Here is a 19,422-nt window from a genome sequence, read left to right as displayed (position 1 = left end):
AATGCTTGTCAGCCTGCCGTTTTTAAGGTAAGTTTGTTGGCTCTGGGGACAAGGGGCAGTCTACTAGTGCTTGCCCGAATGCCCCTTGTTTTGTATCACAAAGATAAATTGGTTGGTTGTCCCAGCTAAATGTATTCTCTCTTCAATACAGTCATATGTAACTTTGTGATACCCATCTGCCTCTGGAGAGCTGACAAATAATTCCTACTGGGAAAATCTTCATATACACTAAACTGTTCTGAGAAGTTTATTTAACTAAATCCATGTTGCTAGGAAGTCATAGAATACTAATGAGTAACCCAAAGCTTGTATTAACAAGGATGATTTTTTTTTTGTATTTTTTTTTCCAAGAAGTGAACTGGTAAGGTAGATGTATCTCAGCATCTGGTTGGCAGTATCTGTCTATGTGCTGAACTCAGCTACCAAATGCATATCTTTAAAAAAGTTGTTTTTGTGATGGTGTTTAGACCAAGTTAAATACCTTCATATAGGCAGTCAAAAGCTGCTATTTCATACCACTTCAAAGAGGTCCCTCTATATCTTGGAAATTTCCGGTCTAAATAAAAAAATCTAACAAGTCCTGGAAAACAAAGCAGATATAAACAAACAATAAGTATTCCTAGACTTCACTGCTGGACATCTTTTAAGTTATTGAAACTAAAATAAGGTGAAGTGTATTAATTTGGAGTTTTGGGCTATCAGTAAAGTTTGTGTAACTTCTTGCTGGAGGGGAGGAGTGAGGGGAAGGCAATAGGAAGAATTCCAAAGGTAGTGAGATGCTTCATCTGTTCCCAAACTCCCTAATTGTTTTTGTGTGGTTTTACAATCATACATTCCTATCTTTCAAAAAGTTTTCTTTCCTCTCCTCTTGATCTTCAAAAGATTCTCACAAACCAAGCAAATATTCTGGCTATATGCAGAAACAGGAGTGCAAATGGTTGCGAATGCCCCATATAAACCAAATAATAAAGATGACTTTCATATTTATGGCAGTTGGCAGAACTAGCACATAACTCCTTTCAAGTTCTCTGCCTTGAGATGCTTTCTTCTTTCCTGCCTTTGAAAGACTTGCACAAACATGAAAATGGATGTGTGAATAATGACATAAGTTCTATAGAAAGGCTAACCAAAGGCAGAGAATAAAAAATTAAGGAAAAAAATTTAAGCCGGTTTTAGTTATTATATTTTCTGTCCTGAAAGAGAGAGAGGTTATTCTGCTCTTGTTTTTACTAGGTGACATCCAAGACAGTGTTCGGCAACTGGAGTGTATTAAAAATGAACAGGAGGTGTCACTTTGTACAATGATGGCTCTAATCTATGCGCATAAAAAGAGCCCTAATCCAGGTATGATCAATAAGACAATACTGTTTAAAGTTTTACACAGTTTGATGTCTATAAAAGTGTTTTGTAAGTTACGGCCTGAGAGTTGTAGATTGTTTCAGCTTTTTTAAAAAGATACACTTCAGCTTTGTGTTTAATGTAGTGTCTAGTAGTGTAGTTGAGTGAAATGCATCAAGATTGTAAATAACAATACCAAAATACAAAACTATGAAGAGTAAGATTGAATTTTAAAATAAAACACTAAAAAAACTTTAATCTTGTGTTATCTACCACGGTGAAAAATCGTCTATGGAGAATACTTGAATCAAGATGTTTCTGGTTGTTTACTATTGACTGATGCTAGTTCTTTTGAGCAGAACTGCAACTTAAGTAAGGAGTCATGAAAGCCAGGCCATTTCTGCCTTTCAGGTTACCTTGACTTTACAAATGGATAAAAGAATTTGGTAGGCTTTGGTACTCCTTTCTCCAATCTAAAAACTGCAATATTTTGCTCAAAATTAGATTCTGAAAAATACATATGAAGAACACAGGTACACTGAGTTGTGATTAAATTGTTGCCATGGTGTCTTCTTGACTCTGCAAATTGATAACTCTGTTATTACAAATCTTGTGAAGCAGTATGATGTGAAGCTTAGCTCTGACTAATGGCATCACTCTTAGTAGTAGTCCTCACGGCTTCAAATGTAGTAGTAGTAAAATTACTGCCTCACTTAAGTACTTCTTGTGAAAGTCACAGCAGTAAGAGTGTGGCATTTAAATTTACTGTCTCACTTAAAACAAACAAACAAAAAAAACCCCAGAAATGAATGTGGATAAAAGAGAAACACTTGGCAGTAGGTCCCACATGGCAAACAAAATGTGAGCAGGTGATTAACCGGGTGAGAACAGGTGACAATAACAATGAGGATGTGAGAAAATAAAATTTAGATCCCAGATTTTCAAAGTATTCTGGACTGCAATCATCTTGTATTCAGTATGTTAGAGTCAGTCTACAACTACTGTTTACTTAGCAGACATTGATGCAAAGGTGAAACTCACTGTCAGGTTTCCATTTATCTGGCAGAAATCTCAGCTAGGAGGTTTGTGAAGTAGTTGGGTTTTGATGTAAATGGCTATGTTAAAGGGACCCCTCTTCTGTCTTTTATGTTTGTATTTGATTAATATTTTCAGTTGGGAGGTAATGCTTATGTGTTTACCAATATACAATACAGAAAACAATGTTTGCTTTGGAAGTCCTTGCTTTGTGTGCTGCTCTTCTGTAATATTTTGAGATGGTATCACAAAAGACCTGAACAAAACCTTTTCAGATCGAGATGCTATTCTAGAATTGGATGCAAAAATGAAGGAGCAACGTAAAACTGCAGGACAGCAAGCTCTGTACTACGCAGGCTTATTTTTGTGGCATCTTGGTCGCGAGGACAAAGCCCGTGAATATGTTGATAGAATGATCAAAGTTTCTAATGGTGGTAAAGAGGTAACTTTTTTTTCCCCCCTTCTCCTATATTAAATAAGAATAGGATCAGGTATACTGTGAAACTAGACTTACTGATCCAATGCTATGTGGAGGCTAATCAGACTGTTTTGTATCTTCAGAATTTTTTATCTTTCTAATATGTAGTTACATCAATTTTGCTATTTGAAGCTCAGCGTCATGGTGATTTCTAGCAAAAACCTAAGAGTGATGGTCCCTTCCATTGCTCTTAAAGAGGGAGGCATCCATTTTAAATAGAAGATTCAAAAATACCCAGAGTATCTGGGCTTTAGAATTTCAGCATTTAATAAACAAGACCCTAGACGAATTTTGCCTTTACTAGATGTCATTTATTTTTAAATCTGCATGAGTATTGTATGTAGCGACACCTGCATTTGTCTACAGGTATGAAAGTTTGCCATTTTTAGAATCTTTAAATGGGGTTGTGAAGAATTTATGTGGTGGGTTTTTTTTTCCCTTGAATTCAGGGTGATTCTCCCCCCCCCCCCCCCCACAAAAAAAAAAAATCACCTGAAGACAGAGCTGACTAAAATTTTTCCAAGTTGTTCTCTCTCCCTGTGAGCAGTGCAGTACTCTTACAAATGACATCAGTATTTAATGTTATCTCTGAATTGTTTTTGTGTGGTGCAGTAGAGTGCTCACTTTAATTTGTAATCTACAGTTTTATAGTTTCTATGATATTACAAGAGTTAGAAGAGTTAGAAACTATAACTATTCTTAACTGATTTCTGAGACTATACTAATTCAAGTAATATTTTAGCTTTTGAACATATCACTAAGAAAATGCAAGTAATTAAAGAAATAGTTAAGGACATCATAAAGCCAGTGTGCCGATTTCTAATAGGAATAGAGATATACTTATTTTGGCACAATAGCGGTATTTATGACTCTTGGAATACTGCTCAGTAGGAAGTATTACAAGCTGAAGTATTTAATGTCTTTCAAATAATTTTTATTTTTGCAGTAGTACATGCACATATACATTTGAATGCTAATATGTATTTTTATATATAAAACTATTTTCCTTTCTTTTCCTGAGTTCACTGTATGCTTGTATACATCCCTTTTCCTAATTTAACACTATGAAGCTATGTGTACTTTTATTGGGGCGGGGGAAATGTTATGCTTAAACTTAATGTAGTACTATTGCTTATATATAGGTTTTTTTCATTGGATATTTTATTGTGTACTTGTTACATAGCAATAAAATCCTTCCTATTCTTTTAAATGCTTTAATATATTAATTGCATTCCATTTCTGTTGCATAAAAAATAACTGGCTGATTGTTAGCAAAATAGGGCTCTCGTACAAACCTTGGGGTTTTAAATGTGTGTTGCATTTTTTTCATTTTATTTTAGAAAATGGCTAGTGATATTTTCTAGTATAAACTTTTGTTTTGTAATTTGGTAAATAATCCAACACTTCAAAGTAGATTTGATTTACTTAATTAAACCTACAGTCAAGTACCTGGGACATACAACAGGAAAATATGAAAGGTAGCTTTTCATTAAAGGAACTATTCTTTGTAATTAATGAATTGAACTACTATGTTTTGTTAAAGTACTGTTTTGGATTTTGGAAATGTCAGATCTTTTCCCCTTACACGAGGGTTTTTGTCTTTTAGTCAGATACTAGAAGAAGAAAGTAAATTTCTCTTTTTTTCAGCACCCCAGAAACTTCTTGGTGTCTGATCATATAAACCAAATTTTAAGAAAAAGATATGCTGCAGAAATGTTTGCAGAAAATACTCTTAAAATATAGGTGATGACTTCTGCAAGATTTTGTTATGACTGCCTAGCATGTTAGTGTAGTTCAGAGGCACTGTTGTTAATTCTGTAATGCTATTTGATTATTTTCAATTTAATGTTGTAATGAATTAACATTTTAGCTCCTGTTACAGACTGGTTATAATTTCAAATGTGTTTTAAATAGTTAAAATGGTGTTTTCATTTACTCTTGCTTTAAGTCCTAGTTTATTATTAGATTATTTATACTTATTACTATGAAATATCTAGTATTTCTTTTGCTACCTAGTTAGTGAAAAATTTCAATTTATATTTTGCTTGCAGGGACTGATTCTAAAAGCATGGCTTGATCTCACCTGTGGGAAAGAAACTCATATTAAAAAAGCTGTGAAGTACTTTGATGAAGCGTTGCTGGAAGGGAATGATGTTTTTGCTCTGCTTGGTAAAGTAAGCTTATTTTGTAATTTTAGCACTTTATAAATACTGTGTTATTAGAGAGATGCTGAGAAAAGTTGTCCATAACAAGCATGCTTGTCAGAAGTAGAAATTTAGCCCTGGAGGGCAGGGAGGGGGCAGTTATTGTTTGTTTAAATCAATTTTCCTTTTTTTTTTTTTTCCTGTTGAACTGCTGCTAGTACCTATTTGTTTCTGAACATTCGTGTTTCTTTCAAGTGTGTTAAAAGATACTGTTTCTTTCTTAGAATATAATTAGTTAGTGGGTGAAACTTAGGGTCCACCAGCCACCCATGTAAAAAAGAAGCTATAGATTAAATACGATCACTCCAACCTTATACTGAGTTTACGGTTATACTATAAACACAAGAAAAACTGGTTTTATTCCTGTATTGGTATGTCAGAGATGAGGTTTCGAAACACTTGAACATGTAAAATTCAATTTGAATTCTTCCTTGTTGCAAGAGAGACCTGTCAACATCACAGAATTGCTGTGTGTTATCACAAAAAATTGTAGTAGTTGCACCATGAAACTGCAGTGTTTATAAACATTTTATATGGTATTTTAATTGTCACTTGTCCATTTCAAGTGTTTGTTTTAATTATATTTCATTAAGGTAACAGCATGACTTTTTTCTTTACAACAGTTTCTGTTTTAAACTTTGGTTATGTTATGGACATGTAATTACAAGTCATTACTCATGAATATAATGCTTGTTTAGTCTTCTAAGACTGAATGCAGACTTCTAGAAAAAATTGCTTAATTAATGAAAATAAGACTAAAATTCAGAAAAGCATGCCAATAGTATTTGGGTATGTATGTGTGCATGGCTTTATGTGAGTTACTGAGTTCAATTACTAGTGTATTTCAAATTTGGTTACGGCAGTTACATTTTAGGCAGTTACCTTGCTGTGGCGTAAGAAACTAAATTTCAGTACGTACTATATTTGCACCAGCTCTATCTCAAAATATGAAATAAAATGACACGCACCTAGTTGTCTGGGGTATGGTAACTTTTAACCATTATAGCAAAATTGAGCATCTAAGCCCTAAGCTGACTTCTGCTCAGAGAGAATTAAGTGCTGCTCTTACCTTATTTAAAACTGTGATATTCAATTCCTGTGGAGAAGCCTTATATTTAGGGTATCCTTTAAATTGCTTTATAATGAAATATTGTTAATTTTGATAACAGCAGTGACCTATAGAGTATAGGTTTTCCAGATTCTGCATATCTCAAGGCTCAAAAAATTGTTTAGCCTCCCCAGATTGTGTTCAATATCCTAAAATTTTGAGATTCTTAATACATAACTGTTTTAAAGTTAATAAGGCAGTAATGCCCCTCAGTTACTTCTTTCAGCTGCATCCCTCTTTTTTATATGTAAATGACCAGTAACTTTTAAGTACTGTACTACAGTTACCTTTGTTATGGAGGTGCTTACAAAGTACTGGGTTTTGTGTCATCTTTTGCTTTTTCATTGTTGCAGAATCTCTAGTTGTGATTGAGACTGAGGTAAAAATATTATTGAAGTGTGTGTGTGTGTGTGTGTGTGTGTGTGTATATATATGTATGTATGTATAAAAAAAAAAATATGTATATGTATTTTTTTCCTCACCAGCTTTTCTAGATTTTCTTGTGGAAGAACTGAATCTTTTCACTTCTGTCAGTACAGGCTTTTGATATGACTTCTCTTCCTTTCATTAGGCACAGTATTTTGAGGTCCGCCAGAATTATTCAGGAGCTCTGGAAACTGTGAACCAGATAATTGCAAACTTTCCAAACTTCCTTCCTGCTTTCATAAAGAAAATGAAGCTACAACTAGCCTTGCAAGACTGGGAACAGGCAGTCGAAACAGCACACAGGTTGAGTATGAAGCAGCATGTCACTGGTTGTGCTCTTGCTGTGCTTAGCTATTAGGAATATTTTGAAAATAGGTAGCTGGGTTTTCATTTGTGTTCAAATAATCAAGAAAATATTTGTGTGATTTAGTATGTGATAGTAAGAAAATTGATCCAGATCATCTCATATGTTTTTAGTGTGTGTACGCTGCCAGAATTTTAAAGTAAATTAATTTTTGAAAGAACCTAGCCTCGCAATTCATGAGGATACTATATTGGTATGTGGATTGATTTTGAAAGGAGTGTAACGGAGGGCCTGTTCTGAGATAGACATGAAGTGATAAAGCTGCGCTTTCAGCAGAGAATTATGATTCAAAGTGACTGTGTCATGCAAGTTATGATAGCTGTCTCTGTCAGCATTTTATAACAGTCTCCTTCATAGCTTGATATTTATTTATTTAAAAAAAATTTTTTTCCTTTCTTTCTGCTAGAGGCATATTAGCAGAAAAAGTTTTAAGGTCATTTTAAGATGGACGGATTTTGTGAAAAGCTTTACTCTTGAGAAATTTTCTCATAGCTTTACGTATGATAATATTACATTTTAAAAACTAGCTCAACTTAGGAACCTCAAGTTAATTTAAACAACTTTATTGAATATTGAGGAGATCCTTGAAACAAAGGAGGAAGAGCCTTAAATCCATATTTAGGTAGTTGTCTGCCTGATTTTCCATGCACCAAACACCAAACAGTTTGCATTGTCCAAAAGAATCATTTGAGTTTTAACAACTGTTGAAAATAAGACCTGTCTATAGAATTCTGAACCTAACTGAAGAATGACACTAACCTTTCCTTGCACAAGAAACAAAACTCTGGAAAAACCACAAAGTCTTTGAAACAGTTTTCTTGATAGTGGGGGCTACAGCTGTTAGGTGCATCATCAATAGAAACTTTCAGTTCATTTCTTGGAGTTCTTGAAAATAGGGGTTATTACTTTCCTTTTTCTTATGTACTATTTGCACATGGATAGTGTGTGAGGGACATTTGTCTGTGGATCTCATCCTGTAAAACTTAAACTCAGTGGGCTGGAACTTTTTTCTTGTATAATTATGGGCAGGATCTCTGATCAAAAGAGGCTATATCCTCCAGTTCTTAAACTATGAATTTTCTACTATTTTAAATTATAAGGCAAATAGTACTAGAAAAGTTATAAATAATAGAAAGGCAATACAAAACCATCTGGATTAAAGTCCTTTTAAACAGGATTTTGATGTATATAAAATAATATCTATGTTGAAGATGTGTTTAAATTTCATGCAGTTTAACTCTTCCATTGAAAATAAGTTTTATTTCCTCTCTTTTAATTTTCAAAGTTTTAGCAGTCCATCTTAGTGTCAAAAACATAAGGTGCTTATTTGGGAAAAAAAGAATTTAACAGAATATTATTAAAGTGTATTTTAATCCCTTTTTAGGATAAAAGAAATAATTGAGCAAAGTTTTTGGTTTCTTTAGATTCATCTTTATTTGTTTTTAGACTGTTGCAGAAAGATGCTCTCAATTTAGAAGCCATAAGGATGGAGGCTCTGCACTATCTGTGTAGGGAAGGAAATATATCTGAGGTGAGTCTGTTAGCAGGCTGTTGAGCATAACATAGCTTTTATAGGGACTAGATCTCATGTATGTGATCTTCCTTGTGTCCTGCCCTTTGGATATTCCGACTGGTCCTGTGCTACAGTATGTACTTACAGGAGGAGGTATGTTCCCTTGTGATACAAGAGGACATGTATTCCCCTATTCTGACCCCTGTGACTGCTGTAGCTTGTAGTTGGGATGTTTTCCAGGTACAGACGGAAACATTGGCTGCCCAAACATCTTCCTGTATGTTCTTTTTATAAATTCTGAAGTTATTGCGAGTATGCTGTTCGTTTTAAATATCTTATTAACAGAAATAAAGTGATGAGCTCTTGTAGTGACCCTTTTTGGAAGGGTCCATGTTCTATTAACAATGTATCGGTCCATTTTCTATTAGCAATATATCTGCAAGATTAGATTATGCAGTCCTGTGTTTTGTCCACCCTTTTTTGACAAGCAATGTTTTTATAGGTCTGTGAGTTCTTTAATGTTTCTTTCCTCTCCCTAGATCCCTTTTTGCACAGGAGTGCATATATGGTGGTTCTGCCACTTTCAGGAAATATCTAAATTATCATGAAAAAAATCATTGAATAACTTTACATATCTTTTTCTTATTGTATGAAAATGCTAGTATAATACATTTAAACGTAGATTTAGTAATAAATGAAGAGGTTTTGGTGTTTCATAGGGTTTTTTAAGTTGTAGAGGAGAAGATATTTCAGGTTGTTTTAAGCATTTTTAAGCAGCTGTAATGAATTCTTTAATGTTGTTAATCAAAAAGTCTTACTGGGTACAGTCAAAGGAAATGCAGAAACATATGTCTTACAGTAGCAATTGCAGACTCCAATTCATTAAAGCTGTCCAGGAATTTATTGAACTTGCTTAATATCATAAGATGCAAACAGAAGATTCCAGAGTAAAATGTCAAATATGATCAAGACCCAGATTTAGGAAAAAGATCATAAAAACCTTAAATAAGACTTAAGCATGATTCAAGGGCCTACATCAAAAATCATTAAAAAAAAAAAACAAAACTTTTAAACATTTAGGTTATTATTTCAACCCTAGAGATGCCTGAAGTGCCTTAAGTGTTTGAGAAACTGTAATGTTGAAAGTCAGAGCATCTAGAAGTGCTTCAGTTTTGCAAGAAACTGAAGAGCATGCATGCCTGTATCACACTGAAGCCCTGGGAAGATTAACAGATCAGGCATTCCTCAGACTGTCTTGCTTCATGGGACTCTTCCTATGAAGAAGTGTGTTGGACTTGGCTCAAATCAGTCACTTCTGAAGCACAGCAAGAGGATGTGCGGTGATCTACTTTGTCTCTTTACTATTTCAAAGTATTTTTCTAGAAAATAATCTGACTGAATAAATCCAACTCCTAACCCTGAAAAATTCTGACTTTGAGTTTCAAGATCCATTTATGTAGTAAAATATTATGCGACTAATTTTTAGTGAAAGCTTTTCAATTGTCCTAATGTACTTGTTCCTTTTTTAATTATGATTCCCTTTTTTTTTTTGCAAGGCTTCAGCAAGATTGGGAGACCTAATTAATGCACTGGACAGGTTAGAACCACGTAATCCGCAGCTGTGCTGTAAAATGGCTTTAGCTTTCAGTAGAACAGTGAGTATGCTTTTGTTTTTTCTTCTTCTTATACAAGATGCAGATATCCATATATCCTGGTTTTGATTTATTTTCTGGTAGATGTTAAGTATCTACTAAAAAGTGCCTTGCAGAAAGTTTAAATAGGTTAACTTGTGTAGCCTTTGGTATCTGAAGTTTTAAGTTTCACATTGTGTGAACTGAAATACTTGAGTCATCTCATTGCAAGAAATGTTTTTACTGCTTGTTTTTAAACAAGAAACAGACTTCCAGTGAAAATACCCTCAAATGTCCACTGACCATATTCTTGCAGCATGTAGGAAAAGTGACAATGGTTGGGTAAGGTTAAGCGCACAGCCTCGAAATGGAAGGTTTTTTTAATTTTTGTTTATTGTAAGCTTTTTAAGGAAGCATTCAAAGCAGCTATCAACTCTCCCTGTAGAATTCTTTGCTATATGATATTATATATTTATATTTGAATCCAGCACACTTTAATGTCAAAATTCCATAAAAATTATTGCAGATTAGATTAATTTAATAAGATGTTATTGTCTCAATAGCTGCAGCAATACTCTGTGCAAACTTTAAAAAAAATCCTGGAGAGATTGTTTAAGTATCTTTTTCTAAATGAAACTGAAAAATCTGAACGGCTTAGGATAAAAGATTATTCTTACCTTTAGTGTGGCCGCAACCAACTCATCCTTCAACATACACAAACCTTAGTTGAAAGAGCATTTGGTTTGGCATCTGACAATGCAGAATTTGCTACTGAACTTGGCTACCAAATGATTTTACAAGGGAAAGTCAAAGAAGCTTTAAAATGGTACAAGACTGCTATGACACTTGATGAAACAAGTGTTTCTGCACTAACTGGTAAGGCCTTACCTTTTTTTTGCTTTAAGACACAACACTACTTTTTTGATCTAGTTTTTCTGCTACCGCTACTAGGAAAAGCTAGGACTAACAGGTAAAGAGCATTGGGCAGTGCTTTCTGTATTCATGTTATGCTGTCTTCCTTACAGCAATGGTTTCCACTGTTTGGATCAGTCTTTCAGTCTTCCTTTTCAAAAGAGAAACTTTTCTCCTTTCAGTTAGAACTCTTAAAGTAATGGTAAAGACCAGAGATTTAGATGTCTATACCTATGTGTCGTGGATGGTTTTTAGTATGAAAACATTTATTACCTTTTTATTAATTTATAAAGTGTTTAAATTAGCAAATTGCACTCTTTTAAGCAGCATTACCATTCCAGTGTGTTTCAGTACAATGCCTACATGGTCCAGGACTAGAGAGCTCTTAGGCAGTAGAGAGATAACTTTAAGGTCAGTTGACAGAACAAGGTATTTTATCTTCCAGATCCATGGCTAAGACTAAGGTACGTGTTTATGCATATGTCTAAATTAAAGAAACACAATTCAAAATATTTGAAATTTACAATAACTTAGGAGTTTGAGGTATGCACATATTATTTTTTTTTTTAAAAATCCACTTTTGATGAAACTCAATTGCTATCAAGAAAACAGACAATGAACATGACATACTTGCATCACAGCATTTTCCTTGCATTTTTCTCCGTGACTGTGCCATTGCCTTCTACTTTGATATTTAAACAATACTAAAAACTTAGTGTTTGGGGGGGAGGAGGGAGAAGGCTGTCTTTTATTTATTTGTTTTTGCCTTTTGAACATGTTCTGAGTTTGGAAGCCAAGCTTTACATTGCTTTTATTTGTGTTATCCTAGAACAGATTGAAGATATAACGTTTTAAGTTTTTAATACTAGGAATGAGATCTGTCTATGCAAGTACTTCATAGCATTGCATATATTAATGTATTGGTTATATGTCATTCAGTTTAGGTATTTCTAAGTGCATTACGATTATAAATGTTGATCTATTCCTTTTCTTCTTATCACTACTTTATTAAAAGGCTGAAGAATTTGCAGTGTACAGAAAAGCTGATTATAGGAGATTATTTTTGGAAAACAAAGTGTGTGTGTTCAACTATGAAGATGAATCTGAAATACAATGTTTTAATATGTTGCAGGAATTATTCGCTGTCAGCTAACACAGGGGCAGTTAGAAGATGCAGAGCAGCAGTTGGAATTTCTTAATGAAATTCAACAGTCCATTGGGAAATCTGGGGTAGGAGATGTCTTCCTTCATTAAAATACTTCAGTTACGATCTGAGTTTTGGTTCTACTGATACCAGCTAGTTTATGTTCCATATTTCTATCACTTGAGCAGAGCATTCTTAATGCAGCAGCATTTTAACTAACTTTCATTTCTTCCCCTATCAATTTAAGTTAACATGCTACTTAACTTTGCAACACAAAACTATTTGCTTATTTAAACTTTATCTCTGAAGATAAGATTGAAATAGCAGGGAGGGAGGTATACTGATTATTTTCAGGATTTTGCAGTTAGGAAGCTTTATAGCTTCTTGCACAAATTAAAGGAATACACTGATACAATAATTATTGGTGTCACTTACAATGAATATCTTAAATATTCCTACATATAAAGAAGAAATGGCTAGCACTAATAATTACATACTGCTGTATGAGTAAGAGAAGAATGCATCTGGGATGTTGAGAATTGTTCTGTTTCTTTTTTCTGTAGGAATTATCTTTCTTGCGTGCAGTCTTAGCTTTGAAAAAACATAAGAGACAAGAGGAAGTTATTCCCTTATTGAATGATGTTCTGGATACTCACTTCTCGTCTTTGCATGGTTTTCCTCTTGGTGTGGAGTACTTTGAAAAATTAAATCCCGATTTCTTGCTAGAAATTATTAGGGAATATCTCAATTTTTGCCCAGCACAGGTAAGCAGCCAGAGACCACATCTGTCTGAAAATGGGAATTATTCTTGGATTTTATTTAGAAAATTTTCCCCTTCAAAATGTGAATTTATATGAAGTAAAAAATGTTTTATGTTTTACCACTTTTTAATCTGAAACTAGGGAAATATCTTTTGTGAAGTGAGCAAGATGCAGTAATGATATTTGAGGAAAATTTGGGTATAGGTTTAATAAACAGCAGGTATTTGTAATTTTTTAATACCTTATTTGATCAGGAAATTATAACAGTATGATGAACAGAACTATCTTAAGGTGAAACTTGGATGTTCACAATGTGATTATTCTGTTCTCGAAATACTTTATCAGCTCAGGATATCTTTCCAGTAAAGATATGTTCCATTTTCATTTCAGTTCCTTTTATGTGTTGGTGCAAGTCAGCAGAATAATAATATTTTTTCTTCTGTTCTTAAACTTTAATACCGAACAAAAATCTCCCTTACCTAGATAGCTAATTTTCTGTGACTGAATTTGCTCTAGTTTTGGCAACAGTAGCTCCACAAACTGAATGGGGACCTGACATCTCCAAAGCAGGAAAGAAAAACATTTATGTTTCCTTAAAGTATGTTCCTTAACATAGATTATTCCTCTGAAATGGCTGGGAGAAGGCTTTATTATCCTGTAATTTAGGAGTTATATAATTATAGCTGCTAACTGTAGAACCTTCCTGTAAATATTTGCTTATGTATGATTTTAGTATCTCAGCAGCAAATTAATAGTTTTTCATTATTATACTCTGTCACACCATCTGCAGTGAAATGGCAATGTTTGAAAGTCTAAAACATTAATAGCAATGTCAGTGTCATCTGATTTTGTATGCAGATGAAGATGGCATAAATAAGCAATGTCATTCTATTAAGTAAACCTTATCTGAAGATTTCCCTGGGGTATTTTCCAGAACTAATCAATGGTGCTGATGGTTCTTTAGCATGGGAAGAAAACTGTTTTTGCAACTATTGTTCATAGCAGGATCTGTAAAAAACAGATAAAGAAAACTTCAGGAAAATCCCTTTATTACAAAAAGAGGAGTTTGTGACATTAAAAACTGAGGAGTTTAGTCAGGTGGTGGAGGCTTCCATTTTGATAACAGAGGATTGCTGCTCCCCCAGGGCATGTGTCCCGAGGAAATGTGTTAGCTGTGAACAGAAGGCCGTTTCCTTGGTTATATACAACAGATTCCCTTCAGGCAACTAACTAAAGCAGTAGAGGGAAATGAACAGCATTTCTAATACAAGTAACTAAAATGTCATACATTATACTAGCAGTTTATATGAGAGTAGCTATTTCTCAACTGCTATTTTCAGTTGCTAGTTGTGTGGGTATGTTCTGTGGAACGAAATGAGGGCAGGAGGGACAGGTCTGGCCCAGTACCTTTTGTTCTCATCCTACTGGTCATTGCAGCTTGGTTCTCTTAAAATTTAATTCATCTTTCCATTATGTAGAATTATTTGACGTGGTAATTCAGAGTATATGGCCAAAAATTTGTACCTTTGCTCTTTAGCTTATGTCATATTTGAATTGTTGGATCTTCCTTGGAGTCAGTGAGTGTATTTTGTGTTCCTGTTGATATTCAGTACTTTTTTCACTCCTAGCCTGCAAGTTCTGGGCAGTCTCCTTCACCACTTCTCAAGCACTGTGCCTCTGTTCTTGAAACTGTGGTAAGGACTGTGCCAGGTCTTCAACAAGCTGTCTTTCTAATTGCGAAGGTGAAATACTTGTCAGGTAATACTTCGGCTAATGGCTAGCTAGTCGCCCTTTATATGAACTGAATGAATGAAATTATTTGCGCACTTTTAAAACTCAGTCATAATGAATAGAATATTTTTTTTCCAGTGCAGTGTGCTGCATTACAATTAAGTGAAGAGCACTTGCACTTTTTTTGTGAGTGATTTTTATGAGTATATTCTAATTCTAAAATGCACTTTTAAAGATGTAGAGTTATGGTATTGTTACTTCACGTATTGTTTCCAAAACAGGATCAGTTAGTGAATGATTTAGGGATGTGACACTGAGAATAAAAGTCTTGTCTGTGACTTAGCTTTGATTTCAGGTTATGACAGCAATTAAAAAAAAAACTTCATATGGAGTTCTTTTGTTAAATGCTCACACTTATGAAAAAAGTTATGAATTTATGAAATACAGAGGTTAAATGTAGAATATTTATCCATTCATTATCTACTACCATCTATTTTTTCCCACTTTCCTCCTTTTAATTTCTTAGGAGATATTGAAGCAGCCCATAATAATCTACGTCACTGTCTTGAAAGGAATCCTTCTTATGCAGATGCACACCTACTGATGGCTCAGGTGTATTTGGCTCAAAATAATACTAAGTTGTGTTCTCAATCCCTAGAACTTTGTCTGAGCTACAATTTTGAGGTAAGTTAGACAAAAAAAATGAAACCATCTTATTCAGTCATCCAAAGTTTCATGTACGTTTTGGATACAGGTTTTTTTTAAACAGAACTTTTTATGACTCTCTCTCTGCAAGTTCAGTACCTAAATATTCAGATTCCATGTTCAGATAAACATTTATCAGAGAAATGACTATTAGGACAAAACTAATCACTTCTGCAACATACAGAAATTGTCATGGAATACAAGAGAAAGAAATTGTACCTTTTCTCAAATCCATACAAAGATGTCAAGAATAAGTTACATAAACTGAATTTGTAGTTCTAGACAAAACTTGCAGCAGAGTCTTTAAAAGCCTACACAGAAGGACTTGAAGAATGACACAGTGTTGTTTCTAAACTTCTTGCACAAAAGTGCAGTTACTGATGAAGATAAGCACAGATTCATGAGTGGGTGAGAAAGGAAGAAGCAACAGACCCTGACAATTCATGCTGCTATAAGTGCTTGAAGTGATAAGAGAAGTAGCCATATCGCTATGCTGGTCTTCTACTAGCATCACATCTTTGTTCATCTCTTCTGTCCCTTGGGTAGCAAGTCTGGTAAATCAAGCATTGTTGTAGAATAAATAACCTTCACTGTTTTGGAGTGGTCATCTCTAGCTTCATTTCTTGTGGCCAATACATCGCAATATTGGGATTTTTTGATTTGTTGACATCAATGGAATCTTTTATGATTAACAGTAAATTAGGACCACTGTACTCAGCGCTCTATAGGACTAAGTTGTGCTAAATCTCTTGATAGAGAACAAGTACATGCTTAGCATGTACAAGTACATGCTAAGCTGAAACGCAGAGCAAACTGATTTATCGTTTCCTTACAGAAAGGGTCCCATATTAGTTTCTTGCTCCAAGCGATGTCAGAAAGCTGAAGGATAACTACCTAATCATGAGATACTGAGGAGCTTGCAGCTTTGTACACAGTAACGTTTCCATCACTGAGTTTTGTTTTTCACATGAAAATTCTGTTTTAAGAAGGTGGAAAAATGGCAAGCAGGACTTATGCCAGATAATGATCATATAGTTCCTATACTGATTTTTTTTTATTAACGGCCTAATGAAGAATGTGCTGCAGTGTGAGATACGCTCAAAATCTCTTAAAATTCAAGCTAGTTTCAAAACATGCTGTAGTGCGTGTTTTTCTATCTCGAAGTCTTGTGTCATGAAGTAGTTTTTGATTATTAAGCATTTTATTATTGATTTGTATACTCTTTGAAAATTGTAATGTTTTCATTAATAACTTACTGAAATTCAAACTGGACATATTGGGAGAAAAGAAACAGGTCAGTATTTAGGGAAAAAAAGAATAAAAACTTCTTTTCAGGGGTTGAATATTATACATAAAGTAAAATTTAGAAACTCTTCAGCTGTTTATTTTTTAGGTGAGAGAACATCCTGTTTATCACTTAATTAAAGCCCAAACACAAAAGAAGATGGGAGAACTCTCAGAAGCTATTAAGACCTTACAGATGGCAAGGAATTTACCTGGAATGAGAAAACCTACAGCTTCCTCAAAAGCCAAAGCAAAAAGAATCGAAATTGATGCCAGTGATCGTGTGTCTGTCTTTCTAGAATTAGTAGAAGCTCATCGTTTTAATGGAGAACCGGTATGATAACAAACTTGAGTAATGTATATCTGAAAGCAGTTCCCTTTTAACAGAAGTGTGTATCCTCATTAGTTCAAAATGGAAAACCATGGCTTCTTTTACTAAGAGGATTTGCTTGGCACAATGCCAAAGACATGTAATACCTGACTTGACATTTTCTGCCTTAAATTCTACCAAGGAAAAACCTGAAACAAAAGGTTCAGATCTGATTTTTCAGAAGTTACATTAACACTTTTCCTTTCGAGTATTATGTGTGTGTTCATTATATACTATGTATCATCATATATCTATTTCAGATATATCCTATAGACTTCATTGTGTTTGCAGGTGCTTAGTTTGAGTCTGCAAGTCCCTTCTTTAATTTTGGGAAGGGGCTACTGTTGACTTTCTCTTGTTGGCCTACAGATGCCTGCTTTGCTGTCAGAGTGCTACAAGAAATACTTTAGATACTGACATTGCTTTGGTGTAGCAGCATCCTTACTATCAGCTATATCCTAACATACAGTAGGACATTACATATATATAAGAATATACCATCATCCATAGAATCATGTAGTTAGAAGGGATGTTCAGAGGTTATCTACTCTCACCTCCTGCTCATAGCAGGGTCAGTTAAAGCAGCCTTCTCTAGTCATTGTCCAGTTGAATTTTGAGTGTGTTCATGGATATATGCAACAAAAATGTTTTTATCTATATTTTTTCTAATAATTCATATTATATAACTTTCACTTACAAAATCAGGAGAAAAGTAACACTTTTCTACCTTTTAGATGTATTAAGCAAAATAAATGGGGACATTATGGTTTGGTTCCTTGGTTTTCTTTTGTATAACCCCCACAGTCATCTGTTTGCTTAGAGTGCCTTTATTTTGGACTGTTCAAGGACAAGAAATACTTTAATTCTATTGGTTTTATTATTTGCAGCACGAAGCTGCTATAGTACTGCAAGATGCCATTAATGAATTTTCTGGAACTCCTGAAGAACTAAGAGTCGTGATTGCTAATGCAGATCTGGCACTTGCTCAAGGAGATGTAGAACAAGCATTAACTATGCTCAGAAATATTACACCTGAACAATCTTACTTTGTACAAGCTAAAGAAAAAATGGCAGACATTTATCTTCAGTGCAGAAAAGATAAGAAGTTATATGCTGGCTGCTACAGGTAAAAGTTTGTGTGAGTGTGTGGGGGGGTATATGTAAATACACACACACACACACACACACACACACACACACACACACACACACACACACACACACACACACACACACACACACAAAATATATATATGTTGTTTTCCTAGATGTTAAATGCTAACATTAGTTCCTGTTTTACTTTTCCACTAAAATAAGTCAGAAATACTTATTTAGGTAATTTAATGAATTAATTTAAGTGTCGTAACATTCAAAACAGTAATTGGAGTTTGCTTTTGAAAGATATCTTACATTTTTTATTTTTTCTGTCTTGAGGGAAAAAAAAAGCCTAGAGGTTAAAATTGTTAAATAATGAGCAAGGTTCTGTCTTCTGTTTCCAGAGACCTGGTAGAAAAGCTGCCAAGTGCTCATACTTTTCTCCTTCTTGGTGATGCATACATGAATATTCAAGAGGTAGGTGCTTGCTAGAGATGAGTAGAGTGACTGAGTCATGATCAAAAGTCATTGGCTGACTTTGGCAAGCTGAGACTATGTAACATTCTCGTATCAATAGATAATTAGCGAACAAAATGTGCTTAAAGATGTAAAAATTTTTTTTTTACTTTCTATGAACATAAGTTCATTCAAAGAAAAAAAATACTGAAAATGCATTTTTTCTGCTGACTGAATAGTGGCAAGTCAAGGAGAGAATTTTATCTTGAAGAATAATTATTTACCCATGACTAATTATGAATCCAAAGTGAGAGCTAAATCTAATTCAGAGAAGTTAGTGATGTTTAGAAGAATCATGAAGCTTAGAATATGTCTAGTTAAATTAGTTCATATATTGGAAGTTATATTTCAAGCTCAGTTGATCTTAAATTATTGAATTCCTTTTGTATTTTTTTCAGTTAATCAAGAAAGCACGGATGTCATTCAGTGTTTGTAGAAGAGGCAGTGTAGTGAGGTAGACATAAGAATCTGAAAGATATGCTTTTGAGTTCAGATTTTGAAAGGATAGGTTGGGTTGGGACACACAACTAATTGCTTAGTTGACTGGTCTAGTTTTCGGAACCATAGGTGATTAACAATCATTTGGGTATTAATGTTTGTGTATGTTTTTCTCCTTAAGAGAGAATAGTAAAAGAAAAGGGAATTTGTGTGCTAGGTATCTCTTAAAAAAATTGCATGTGCTTTATGATACATTCTAGTGAAGTTGTGGGGGAATCACAGTGGAAAAAGAATCTAAGGTTAATTCAAACTCATTTGTTTGCCAGATCCTCTGCACGTTCTGTTTTAACGTGAAAATATATGTTAAAA

At 34.1% G+C, this 19,422-nt stretch overlaps 1 protein-coding gene across 2 annotated transcripts in view; it reads left to right on the top strand.

Moving 5' to 3' along the window:
* Positions 1-19,422, top strand: part of TTC21B (tetratricopeptide repeat domain 21B) — a 42,723-nt gene that overhangs the window by 760 nt on the left and 22,541 nt on the right. For both annotated transcript variants that reach the window (XR_010389968.1, XM_026094122.2), the window contains exons 3-16: positions 1,234-1,344; positions 2,649-2,815; positions 4,903-5,025; positions 6,735-6,892; positions 8,400-8,484; positions 10,023-10,121; positions 10,781-10,973; positions 12,142-12,239; positions 12,717-12,917; positions 14,543-14,672; positions 15,172-15,329; positions 16,744-16,968; positions 17,892-18,130; positions 18,504-18,576. Coding sequence is in view for 1 of the 2 variants with exons in the window: in XM_026094122.2 (XP_025949907.2) it covers positions 1,234-1,344; positions 2,649-2,815; positions 4,903-5,025; positions 6,735-6,892; positions 8,400-8,484; positions 10,023-10,121; positions 10,781-10,973; positions 12,142-12,239; positions 12,717-12,917; positions 14,543-14,672; positions 15,172-15,329; positions 16,744-16,968; positions 17,892-18,130; positions 18,504-18,576 (2,060 nt within the window). In the remaining variant the exon portion in view is untranslated. The remainder of the gene's footprint in view (positions 1-1,233; positions 1,345-2,648; positions 2,816-4,902; positions 5,026-6,734; positions 6,893-8,399; positions 8,485-10,022; positions 10,122-10,780; positions 10,974-12,141; positions 12,240-12,716; positions 12,918-14,542; positions 14,673-15,171; positions 15,330-16,743; positions 16,969-17,891; positions 18,131-18,503; positions 18,577-19,422) is intronic.

This window comes from Dromaius novaehollandiae, chromosome 7, assembly GCF_036370855.1.
Source record: "Dromaius novaehollandiae isolate bDroNov1 chromosome 7, bDroNov1.hap1, whole genome shotgun sequence".
NCBI lineage: Eukaryota > Metazoa > Chordata > Aves > Casuariiformes > Dromaiidae > Dromaius > Dromaius novaehollandiae.
This window is presented reverse-complemented; position numbering and strand designations above follow the sequence as displayed.